Source organism: Meles meles, chromosome 15 (genome assembly GCF_922984935.1).
Source record: "Meles meles chromosome 15, mMelMel3.1 paternal haplotype, whole genome shotgun sequence".
NCBI lineage: Eukaryota > Metazoa > Chordata > Mammalia > Carnivora > Mustelidae > Meles > Meles meles.
The window spans coordinates 26,305,720-26,318,674 of record NC_060080.1 but is presented as its reverse complement, the minus strand read 5'-3'; the positions used below and the strand labels follow the sequence as shown (position 1 = coordinate 26,318,674).

The 12,955-nt window shown below is 39.9% G+C and overlaps 1 protein-coding gene across 1 annotated transcript in view; it reads right to left on the bottom strand.

The window, feature by feature from the left end:
* Positions 1–12,955, bottom strand: part of TTC27 (tetratricopeptide repeat domain 27) — a 179,306-nt gene that overhangs the window by 35,897 nt on the left and 130,454 nt on the right. The window contains exon 14 of the mRNA XM_045979984.1: positions 2,767–2,865. Coding sequence (XP_045835940.1) covers positions 2,767–2,865 — 99 coding nt within the window. The remainder of the gene's footprint in view (positions 1–2,766; positions 2,866–12,955) is intronic.

Here is a 12,955-nt window from a genome sequence, read left to right as displayed (position 1 = left end):
CCAAAAGAAGCACAGCAAGTCTTGCTGGGATTAAGAAAGAGACCAGAGTTCAGGACTCAAAAGCTCGCCAGAACTTGCAGGCCAAAAAAACAGGGACGTGAGATCTGTGCAGAGAACAAGCTCCAGAAACATCGATAAGTTTCTCCTTAAGTCCTTGGCTGAATATTAAGCTATATATGTGCCAGGTAAAACTTGAGGCCAGGCAGAGGGCAACTACCAGAGAGCCATGAGCTGAAATGGAAATTCTGAAGGACACACAATGCTAGGAGCTCTTTAAGTTCCAACCAACCAGAGTGGGGAACTCTTACTGTTCACAAATGGTATTAAGTTCAACCACCAAAACCACCAACCAAGAGCTGTACTGTATCTTAAAAGAAGGGTGATTACAACCCTAGAATAAGGACAATTCAGAACCAACCCTAACAAAGGTTTAAAATAAAACTGATCCACAAGTAAATTAGCCAAATGCTAAAATAAAGCTCTCCCTTCCTTAAGGGAAAGCAACAAAACCCAGAAACTCAACAACACAGCATCCATTATGTGTAGGATACAATAAAAAATATTGGCAGACACGCAAACAAACAAGAAAATGCATCCATAACCAAAAAAAAAAATCAGTCAATAGAAACAGACACAGAAATGAAACAGATGTTGGGAGTGCAAGGACTTGAAAACAGTTTATTATAAATACAAACAAAGATAAGAAGAAAACATGAACGTAATAAGGGAACAACTTGGGAATCTTGGTAGAGACATGAAAACTATAAAAAGGACCAAAAGAAAGTTTTTGAACTAAAAAAAAAAAAAAAAATCATCTGAAATGATGTGTAGAGTTTTTAAGTTGAGAAATAATATCCGATTATTCTCAGGTGTACAACATAATGATTTTATCTATGTATAAACTATGAAACGATCACCATAAATTTAGCCCACATGCACCACCACAGGTAGTGTGATGAGTTTAATGAACAGATTTAACAGCAGATTGGACATAAATGTAAGAGCTAAAACAATACAACTCTAAAAGACAGAGGTAATACTTCATGACCTTAAATTTGGCAACGGATTCTTACATATGACACCAAAGACATGAGCAACAAAGAAAAAAAGGTCAGTTGGACCTCATCAAAACTAAAAACTGTGGTACTTCAAAGACAATAACAAGAAAGTGAAAAACAATTTACAGAATGGGAGAAAAAATTTTCAGATCATATATCCAATAATGAGGACTTCTATCCAGGATGTATAAAAAACCTCCTAGGACTCAACATAAAAACAACTAACCCAATCTAAAAAGTGGGCAGAGGATATCAGTAAACATTTCTCCAAAGATGTGGCACAGATGGCCAATAAGCACATGGGAAGATGCTCAACCTCGCTAGCCGTCAGGGCGACGGAAAATGAAACCACCACGAGATGCCGCCTCCTCAGACGCTTGAATCAACAAGACAGGTAATAGCAAGTGCTGGTAAAGATCCCGAGAAAATGGGACCCCGCACATCTGCTGGTGGGTATGTAAAATGGTGAGTCAGAGAACAGTCTGGCAGTTTCTCAGAATTCTGAACACAGAGCTGATGTACCCAGGAACTCTCCTAGGCGGTACATATCCAAGAGAAACAGAAACGTATGTCCACCTAAAAACTTGTAAATGACTATTCACAGCAACCTAATTTATTATAGCTAAAAAGTAAAAATAATCCAAATGTCCATCGACTGATGATGAAACAGGTAATGTGTGATATACCCACATAAAAGAATATTATTTGACCATAAAAAGTAACAAAGTACTGACACACGCAACAGCATGGGTGAACTGTGAAAACACAGATCTAAGTGAAAGAGGCCACGAAAGACCACAGGGCATATGACTCCATTTATACGAAATGTCCAGGATAGGCAAATCTAGAAACAGAATGTACTGTAGTAGTTGCCTGGGGCAGGAGGCAGAGGGTGGGAAGTGGAAGGTGTTTGGAAGAAATGAGGAGTAACTGCTAATGAGTATAGGGGGTTCTTTCTATGATAATAAAATGTTCTAAAATTGATTGTGGCAATGGTTGCACAATTCTGAATATATTAAGAAATCATTGAATTATACCCTTTAAATGGAGGAACTATATGGGATGTGAATTATTTATCATCTCAGTAAAACTATTAAATATTAAAAGACTGTTAATGAAAAGAACTTTCTGCGAATGCAATTAACATAGGCAGCATAAAAAAGAAACAAAAAACAAAAAACAGAGGCAGCATATGTTACTGAATGACAAAATAGATGTGATATTTTGCTATATCCTTCAGTTAAGTATAATTTTGCCTAAAAAACTGTTGTATCAAAATTATTCCCATGAATAACTTAGCTATTATAAGAAGAAACTTATTTCTAGATTTATAAATCATTTACCTTAAGGTATAACCTTCTGTCAAAGGTATACTTTCTTCCAACACAAAAGGAACTGCTGTTGTTTCATTTTAACATAAAATAATAGAAAACTGGAATTTTTTGCCTTCTTTTATCTTTATCTTTTTTTTTTTTTTGAGAGAAGAACATTTAACATGAGAGCTACCCTCTCTACAAAATTTTAAGTATACTACACAGTACTATTAACCACAGGCTCCATGTTGTACCGCGAGTCTCTAGAACTTACCCATCTTGTATAACTGAAACTATATGCCCACAGGAATTGCTATTCTGAACTACAGTACAATCCAAGTAACTCAGAGACTATCGAAGGGCTGTGAGAAGGAAAGCAGACCGAGCAAACTCACGTCCGGTTCTAGAGTCACACAACGCTGAAATGCCTTCGCTGAACCTCTGTAGTCTTCCAAAGCCAAATAGGCACAGCCAAGAGAAAACCACACTCCCAGCTGCAAGGATAAAAGGTCAAAGTCACTCAAACACATAGAGATATTTATAGGACATTTATTTTACACTTTACATTCATTTCCATTTGGGAAGTGGTGGCGGTGAATTTTTTCACATAATTTTCAAAACTAATACAACACCAAAAGCATGTGCAGTGAATGCATGAATGCCATCCAGAGCTCTGTCTATAAACCCTCATACTATGAATGCAGGATTAATCTAAACTTTTTACTGAGTGTCAACTATCACAGTATCAGCAGATTCACAAAGGATAAATGTATGACAAACTTGAGGAGGAGAAAAACTCTTGCTTTCATCTTCAAGTCAGACCACAAACAATTCTGCAGTTTAACCATGAGCAACTCATGTATCTGCTTAGGCATGCCTGAAAATAATTTGGAGAAAGCAGGCTGGGAATCTGGATTACCAAACAGCCGTTGAAAATGGAAAGCCCGACTTGAGTCAGCAAGATGTGTTAGCAGAAAGATTTAGAAAAAAAAAAACAGGTGAATTAGGAAGTAGCTATTGAAATTACAACAGAATTCTTTATATCACAGTGTTTCCTTAAAATTCAATAGCTTCTATCAAAAGGAAGATAAAACTGATAAAAATTCAATGAAATTAGTCAGAAATGCAGCTGTGGGGGTCAAGTTTGCTTTCCTTTCGGATACAGTTAGTAAGGGCGCAAGAGAAGGCGGCGGAGCTGCTGGCTGACTCGCAGGACAAAGGCAGGGAGCGGGCAGACAGGTTTGGTGGCACCCTTCGGGGTGGGAAAGGAAGTGAGGTGCTCTGTTATCTGTCCTTCCAAGGAGGCAGTGGGGAACGTGGCACACACACCCCTCCTTCCCCAACCATTTCCACAAAACATGTTCCATATGGCTAGTTGAGACCTGAATGGTTTTTAAGCAGATAAAGATTTTTAGCCGATAATTAGAGATAAGGCTTAGAAAGCAAACATCCTTGGGCAATTTAACACTTTGCCTTGAATTCACGAGAGGCTATAAATAACTGCTATCAGGAGCCTTTATGGAGAACAGATTTTGTTCGAGGGATAGGCACTGGCTGAAAAGGGGGTGGGTGTGTGTTTGGGGAGAGGGAGGAATGCTAGAGATACCAGGTTGAAGTCAAGTTAGAAGCTCACTTTTTCAAATCAAGGGACTACCAGAAACTGAAAAATGACCTCGTCACACCTTCCTTCTGTCAATTATTTACAGAATGGAGAGACCAAACCACCCTCACTGATGATACGTTCTGAGCCGGCCTAAAGTCTGATGCTAACTTATAAACGATACCTAAAACAAGCTCTCTAACTTCTAACCAAGGTGCAAGTTTCAACCTCTGTGTGTTATATTTCATCAGATACAAGGTACACCTTTTTTTCACCATTTAACATCTCTGAAATAGATCTGACCCCTTGTCAGAGTTTATTGGAGGCATTTTTTATACAAGGTGGCACTTAAAATAAATGTGCCTGTTACAACTGATGGCATCTTATATCCCATGAATTGTGGTCACAAGTACTTGGAAGGAGGGAGACCTCACCCTGGGACTAAACAAGAAAAATGATAACTGCCCTCAAAGTTCTCAAAATGCATGTGTCGTGCTTTCTCTCGGCAAACAAACTTCCCACAAAACAATATCCCATGTGTGGTTATTTAAAAAAAAAAAGAAAGAAAGAAAAAGCAAGTGTAAATTCAAGATGTAAATAAAGAACTTTATTTTTCAATCCACCTGTAAAGACAAAGGTTACAAATGTCTAAAATTAGCAATTACTCACAGCTCTTAAACAAGTTGGTGATAAGATTACTATTTACCTTTATGGTTTTGAAACAAGCCAATGTTTTCTAACCAGTGTCTTAAAACCAAAATAAATTTAATGAAAATCAGGCAGATGACTTAATTTGATATATAGTATTATGGCTCTCTTTTTTTTTTTTTCACTCTTGGCATTTGTGGTGTTGTTTTAATAATTTGCATCTGAAGGAAAATTCTAGGATCATTAATTGCTAGTAGATTCCATCTGTTGATAAGATATAATTACATAGGAGATGACTTTTGTACACACCCTATTCTCTGAAATCATGAAATGGCTTTTTAAAAAACAAACTCTAAGATCTTCTAATTGCTTTTGGCTGACCCACTAAACCATAAATAATGTATTCATACCTTGCTTTTCCATTGAGGTCCTCAGAATTTGGAGGATTAAGGAGACTATTTGGTGCCTCTTACTTTTTTCATTTTAAACTATTACTTAAACTATTACTCCCAATAGGACTAGCATCTTGATTCAGGTCATGCTCTTAAGAACAGAACATCATAAAAGAAAAAAATTGAAAGCCTCAAAAAAACTTCTCAGATGATTCCCCAAATGAAAATTGTATATGCGTGAATCCCAAAGACCTCTACCTTCCAGTCGAGTGCAATCACAGGGGATATGATATTAGCATCATCACATTTTCTAGAAGCCACGTTTAAAAAGTAGAAGGGAACAGGTGAAATTAATTTTAGTGGCATTTTATTTAACTCTACAAATCCAAACAGTCTCATTTCAACATGGTATCAGTACGCAGAATTATTGAAATATTTTATATTCATGGTTCTCATACCAAGTCTTTGAAATCTGCTATGTATTCTGCACTTACAGCACGACTCAGTTTTTACTTTAGCTACATTTCAAGTGTGTTCAACTGCCAGACTGGCTAGTGGCCACCACACTGGGCAGCACAGTTCTACACTGTTTCTACAAAACATTGACAAAGACGCCAGCATGCCTTGCATCCCTCCCTTCTTTCTTCAGTAAAAATCCAGCTCCTTGGGACACGTGGCTGGCTCGGTCAGTGAAGCATGTGACTCTTGATCTTGGGGTTGTGATTGTGAGCCCCACACTGGGTATAGAGATTACTTAAAAATAAAATCTTAAAAAAAAATCTACTTCTTCTGGCTGAGACCCTCCCTTAGGCTCCTACCTTTCATATGCTATAGTCTCTCCTATTCCTTTCTGTACAATAGCAATCAGAATATCAGCACTTAATGAGCATGTACAATGTGTGCCAAGAATGGATACCAGGAGCTTTCCACACATTACCTCATTTCTTCCTCACAAGAGCCTCGCAAGGTAGTAAACAGTACCCTCACTAGAGAGATGATAAGGGGTCACAAAGTAAGTCAGTGACACAGGAGAAACCTGACCCAGTCAACAGGAGCGCAGAGCCCACGTCTTCTCCACGTGGCCACAGTGCCTCCCACTATACCATTCTGCCCACATACAGCCAAGATTGATGGCAATACCATCCTTGTCACCAATACGGTAAGAGAGGAACAAAAGAACTCAGTCAACATGGGCTGGAAAACTCAGCAGATCAATTTTTTAAGAACTGGAGTCTATCTACCCCCCCAAAGCTCTCTTGAGGCAAGTGGCCACTGATGAAGCAGAAGAATGGATGACCATATTCAGGTGGAGGGAAGAGCTGAAAGGCAAACCTCTTATCGAAGGGACTGGGCAGGAACAGAGACAGAGAATCATTGGGCAGAGAAGCTGACTGGGATATCTGTAGAGCTTATTCCAGGGCGAACTGTGAAGGCAAGCAAGTTATTAATAGGGCAATCATCTTCAGAAGCTGACAGTCTAACGTGTTTCTCTGAGGGAGCCAATACAGAAACACAAAAGCAGGACGTCTTATTTTTAATGTGAAGATATATGAACTTAAAGAATGGTTTAAAATTATTTTAAAAATAGGGGCGCCTGGGTGGCTCAGTTGTTAAGTGTCTGCCTTCGGCTCAGGTCATGATCCCAGGGTCCTGGGATGGAGTCCTACATCAGGCTCCCTGCTCGACAGGAAGTCTGCTTCTCCCTCTCCCACTCCCCCACTCCACTTGTGTTCCCTCTCTCACTGTGTTTCTGTCAAATAAATAAATAAAATCTTTAAAAAAAATTATTTTAAAAATAATTAGCAAAGGACAAGAATGGTTGAGAATGAGGTTTCTCTCTGAGTTCCCCTCACAAATCCCCCTGGAAGAACAGTGGAATAGAAGGGAAGCCAGGTGAGTGGGATTCGAGAGGCTGGGAGTAACTTAACCTCTGAGTCTCAGTTACCCAATTGTTAAATGGGGATTTGATGAAGCAAAAATTCCAAGGCTTCTTCACACCCAAGATCCTGAAAACGCAGGGGTGACTGGGTTCAAAGGTACCTTAGTGCCATCTAGTGGCAAAGTAAGTACCCTGATGATACAAACCGGAGAAGCCCCAGGTTTGAGGGGCACAAGCCATTCAATTAGGAGCCTTAGAAATCAAGAGAGGCAGAGAGGAAAACAAGGCATGGAAAGGAAATAATTTGCTTCAAGCCACACAAAGGTTCCTGGTTCCTGGTGTGCAACAGGTGTGATGAAGACAGAAAGCACAATATGTATTAACCTCAGTAATTAAAATAGAAATTAAACCATTTAAAAAAACGAAATTAAATAGTTTGCCACTCTGAAGGCTAACACACACTAAGCACCACTAGGCAACGGGCTTGGATTATTTTTACAATTAAAAAGTTAATTTTTACAAAGTCGTAAAGCACATCTTCAATAGGTACCATTTGCTTGTATATTACAATTTTCTTTCTTAAATGATAGTCTGTTACTCAAATTTCCTTCCTCCTCATGGTTTCTGCAGAACAAATGGTCAGCAGCCTCACACTTTCGCTAGTTTTCCTCACTGGACTGACCGAATTGTTCAGCTATCACATATAATGGTCAACACGTTAGAAGCAATCCTCAAGGCCGCGCTGTACTCTCCATCGCCGCCTCTCACGTCCTGACTCATTCCCATGACCCCGAATGTAGATAAGTGGTTGAATGTGGTTTCCTTAAACAGGAAATGACCCAAGACAAATCCAAGAGCGATATCAATGTTCTTTGGTGACAGCTTTTCCTGAAGTGATGCCTGGGGCTCATATTCTTTTAAAATTCTTTTATAACCAAATTTCTCATTTACTGAATAGGCAGTTCTCTTTCCTAAGGAAACACACGTCCTCAGCTTCGAGCTTCTCTCTCTCTCAAGGAAAAGCATCCTCTATTGCGGTGTCTTGTTTAAACTACGGAACCAAATAAACTTTACACAGACTTTTTTTCCTTTTTACTAGACAGGCTATTCATTGTTTAATGCCCTCCTTTTACTCTTCCCCTCGATTTGGTTACCACCGGTATTTGCCCACTCCTTCCAGAGAATACGCAACGTGAGGTAGGACAAGCATTCACATGTAGTCTGCACGTGGGACTCTCCCGCTGGGTGTATCTCCCGTTTTCTAGACTACAGATAATGGGGCAACACTGCTTTCCTTCCACTGCTATTCCTGCACTGCAACAGGGAGGAGGGAGAGGAAGTCCATGATGTACCATCCATGCCTGAGAACCAACGGCCTGGAAACATCTAGACACTGCACATACATTGGCTCGAATGTCCCCTGCAGCACGTGGGGAGACAGGTATAATCTCCACTTTACAAGTAAGGAAACTGAAGTTCGGAAAGATGAGGTGACCGACCTACAGTCTGTTCTTTGTGGCCACCAGGATTCAGGTCAGGTTCAGGGCGCCAAGGCTCCCGGCCTCCCTGCTGCCCTGGGAGTCACAGCTACCACCCAGATGTTCACTGTAGCGCTCATGTTTCCTGGCAGTTACGCAAGTGAGACTTTAAGAGGTTCATTTTTTATTGCTTACCAATATGAAAAAGGAAGAACAAAAAGGAAAGAATCTCTTTTTTCTCTACATATTACTCACATATGTTCATTCTGTCTTCTCCATTGGAATGTAAGCTCCAATTCAAGTCTTCCCACCAGAGCTAACACCAGTTCACAACAGGAACTCTTTTAACCCCATTTCCAATAAAAACATTTTCTTTCAAAAACACTGATAATGTCAAAAATGGACCACTACAGATCAAGGACGAACACAATTCCAAAGGTAATTACCGACTCTGCCAGAGTCTTGTGTCACATGTGGGGCCTTCTGTATAGAATGGGCTGGAAGGGCTGCCTCAGACCCTCTCAAGTTCCCCAGCCCTGCAGAGACACTCAAGGCCATGTGCTGGATCACTCCAAAACACCCAAGTTAGAACCTCTCTTTGCTCCTGACGAAAACCCCAGTGGTTCTTCATTAAAGGAAGAAAATAATTCAAATGACAGTTTTGTGTTCAAACCTTTCCATAACTTCTTTTATTTTTAAGACTTTATTTATTTATTTTACTTTAGGTTTTATTTATTTCTTTAATTAGAGAGGGAGAGCGCCAGCTCATGAATGGGGGAAGGGTAGAGGGAGAGAATCTCAAGCAGACTGTGCTGAGCGTAGGGCCCAATGAGGGGTTTGATCTCACGACCCTGACACCGTGACCTGAGTGAAAACCAAGAGTTGGACACTTAACTTACGCAGGTGCCCCTCGTAACTTCTAACCAGACCTCAACCAAATTCACCATTACTTCCTAACATAAGACAACGTCCTCTACAGACAAGAGGAAAGAGCTTAAGAGTCAGTGCTCTGGAACCACAAAGTCCAGGTTCAAATCCTAGCCCCACCCATCATAAGCTGTGGGAACTGGTGCAAATTACTTAACCTTCTGTTTCCTCATTTGTAAAATGAGGGTAAAAACAGTAAGTACCTCAAGGATTGTAGTGAGGATTAATAATACATTCAAAATGCTTAGACTAGTACCTGGCACCTAGTAAACACTTCGATAGTTAGCTGCTATCATCATCATCATTACAACTGAATAAAAAATAAACAGTGAAAACCAATAGTTGTCAAGAAATCTTTGTTGGCTCCACAGCTCGTTTTTGCATCTGCTAGTCTCCTTTCCTGAAACATGTTTTCCATCTTTGCCTCCCATCCAAATCCCAACGAACATCTGCATCAGGGCACCTGGGTGGCTTGGTCATTAAGGGGATGCCTTCAGCTCAGGTCATGATCCCAGGGTCCTGGGATCGAGCCCCACATCGGGCTCCTTGCTCAGTAGGAGGTCTGCTTCTCCCTCTCCCACTCCCCCTGCTTGTGTTCCCTCTCTTGCTGTGTCTCTCTCTGCCAAATAAATACAATCTTTAAAATAAATAAATAAATAAAGAACATCTGCATGAGGCCTTCACATCCCCATTCATACTGCCATCACTAGGCATCCAAAGCATGCTGTCTATTTACTCTACTCCCTGGCCACATGCAAAGTTATTTCTGCCTCCTCTCCTCATTTAGCCCATAGAAACCACAGGAGGGCAAGAGGCCATGTCTTAACAAAATTCTTCCGTAGTCTCCTCAATACCTCAAAATGGTTTACGCTTACATTCCAGCTTAGACTACAGAAGATGGTTAATAGAAATTGCTATTATAATAGTAATGCTCTCATCTTCTTTCCAGTGTCATTAGAAACATTGTTCCTTTTCTAGGGCTAATACCTTCATCTCTTCTGCTCATTTCACTCTTCCTTAGAATGATCTTCCCTAGTTACCTTTCCCTCTCTGCTTAACATTCACTCTCTCCTCCACCCACTGGATTCACTTTCTCCTTTATCCACTGCCCTCAACCATGGAAAGGTCTCCAGTATCCTACAAAGATTTACCTGCCTCTTCTGTCCTTGTACATGACATTTTGATTCTTATCTCTTCGACACGCTCCCAGTATGAACAGTCTACACATGCTATATCCTTCTCCTCGTGTGCCGCCCACTTTAAACCTCCTGAAGCTGGTTCTGAAGGTCTTTAGTGAGCTCCAAATCCAGTAACCTCTTCTTGGCCGTTTCTGGACTTCATCACTACAATGTGACATTACTCACTAACACTTTTTCCTTTAGGTCCCATGAATCCTTTCCATGAATCCCTACCCCTCTGACCAAGAAACTGGTGTATTTTGTTTGAATCTTTTTTCACTGGTGCTATTTCTTCTACCTTCCTCCAACTGCTGCTCAAAGGTCAGGATTTTGCTCAGTGCTCTCTTCCAAGATTTTGTGTGAAGAATTCATTCACTTGCATGGCTTTATCTTACTTCCACAAAAAAAGTCCCAAATCTGCAAGCTCAATTCTGGCCTTCCCACTGGGCTCAGTCTCATACGTCCAATGAACGATCAGCCATCTCTGCTTAGATACAGCAACATGACTTCACAGTCAATTTCCAAAATCACACCACCTCCTGTAAAAGATATTTTTCCTTCTTCTGAAATCTCTATATTTTATCAACAGGGACATCTTCCTTTTTTCATCAGACAAGTGAGAAAACTGGCATCCTCTCGGATTCCAAGCTCTCCCTCTACCCTGCCAGTCCAAATGATTAAGTCCCAGGAGATTTCCCCTTGTAATGAGGCTTCAACCTGTTCTATCTTTCCACTCTCACTGCCCACTCATCCGTAACATTCATTCCTTATTTAAACTTCCTATAATACCATTTTTGTCCTATCACTCTTTTATGCAAAACCACAACGGACTTCCACATCTACAGGGTTAGATAATCCTGAAGAGGGGCATGTAGGTCCCTTCACAGTCTAGTTCTAGCCATATCACTCCCTGGTGGAGACTCTCCACTCTCCACTGACAGGATGACACAGCTGAATTCATTCCCACATCCGTGTCTGTACATGGTAGGTTCTCGATAATGCTAAATTAGGCAGCCATGTAACATACTGTCCAAACTGCAACATTTTTGAAAATGAAACAGAGCATTAGAAAATAATTAAAGTTACATATCTTTAAAAAGGCCTTATTTATTGACCAACAAATTGTTGAGCAACTAAGTTGGTTTTATTGTATTAGGGGACCTTTGAGATTGTTCTATTCAAAATGAAAAATAAAAATATGTTAAGGCAAAAATATTTAAATGCTGATTACCTAAAATTTAGATATAACAAAAGGAACTTAATCAAGCTACACATTTGCACATTTCTGAAATATATTACAGAATTAAAATAACTGAAATTTTGTTAGTAGATATTCATAAACTTTAATCATTTCCTTAGTCATATCTAATCTAATATCGTATCATTGTTGTTTTTCTGGTTAATTCTTGTTTTTGATATGATCTTAGCACTTAGAATTGTCTCATAAAAGTACCTGTCTACTCCAACATTCTTTATTGTTAATTGTCATTATTTATTATTAATACATTTAATATTACTAAAACTTTTGACTCATTCTTGTCTGTAGATCATAATAATTTTAGTTGAGAAAATATTCTTTCTAAATATAGCGAGGAAAAGTTAAAAATAGAACTACTATATGACCCAGCAAATTCCACTTTGGGGTACCTATCTGAGGGAACTGAAATCAGGATCTTTTTTTTTTTTTTTTTTAAATATCTGGGGAAATTTGCTGACTTTTTTTTTTTTTTTAAGATTTTATTTATTTATTTTTTTGACAGGAGAGAGAGAGATCACAAGTAGTCAGAGGCGGGCAGAGAGAGAGAGGAGGAAGCAGGCTCCCTGTAGAGCAGAGAGCCCGATGTGGGGCTCGATCCCAGGACCCTGAGATCATGACCTGAGCCGAAGGCAGAGGCTTTAACCCACTGAGACACCCAGGTGCCCCTGAAATCAGGATCTTAAAGAGGTATCTGCCCCCTCACCTTCACTGCACTATTATTCACAATAGCCAAGGTATGTAAACAATCTAATTGCCTGTGAATAGATGGATGGATAAAGAAAATGTGGATACACACATACATGCATGCACACACACACAGAATGTTATCCAGCCATAAAGAAGAAGGAAGTCCTGCCTTTTGTGCCAACATGGATGCACTGTGAGGACATTATGCTACATGAAGTAAGTCAGACAGAGAAAGACAAATGACTCTATGTTCTCACTTGTATGTGGAATCTGAAACAGCTGAACTCTCTAGCTGAAGAGAACTGGTGGTTGCCAGGGCCTGAGAGGGTAGGGGAAATGGGGAGACGCTGGTCAAAGGGGACAGGCTTTCAGTTATATGTTGAGTAAGTTGTGGGGTTCTAACATTCTAGCATGGTGATTATAGTTAACAAGACTGTATCATATACTTGAAAGTTGCCAAGAGAGTAGATTTTAAATATTATCAACACACACACATACACACACGCAGGTAATTATGTAAGGTGACAGAGGTATTTA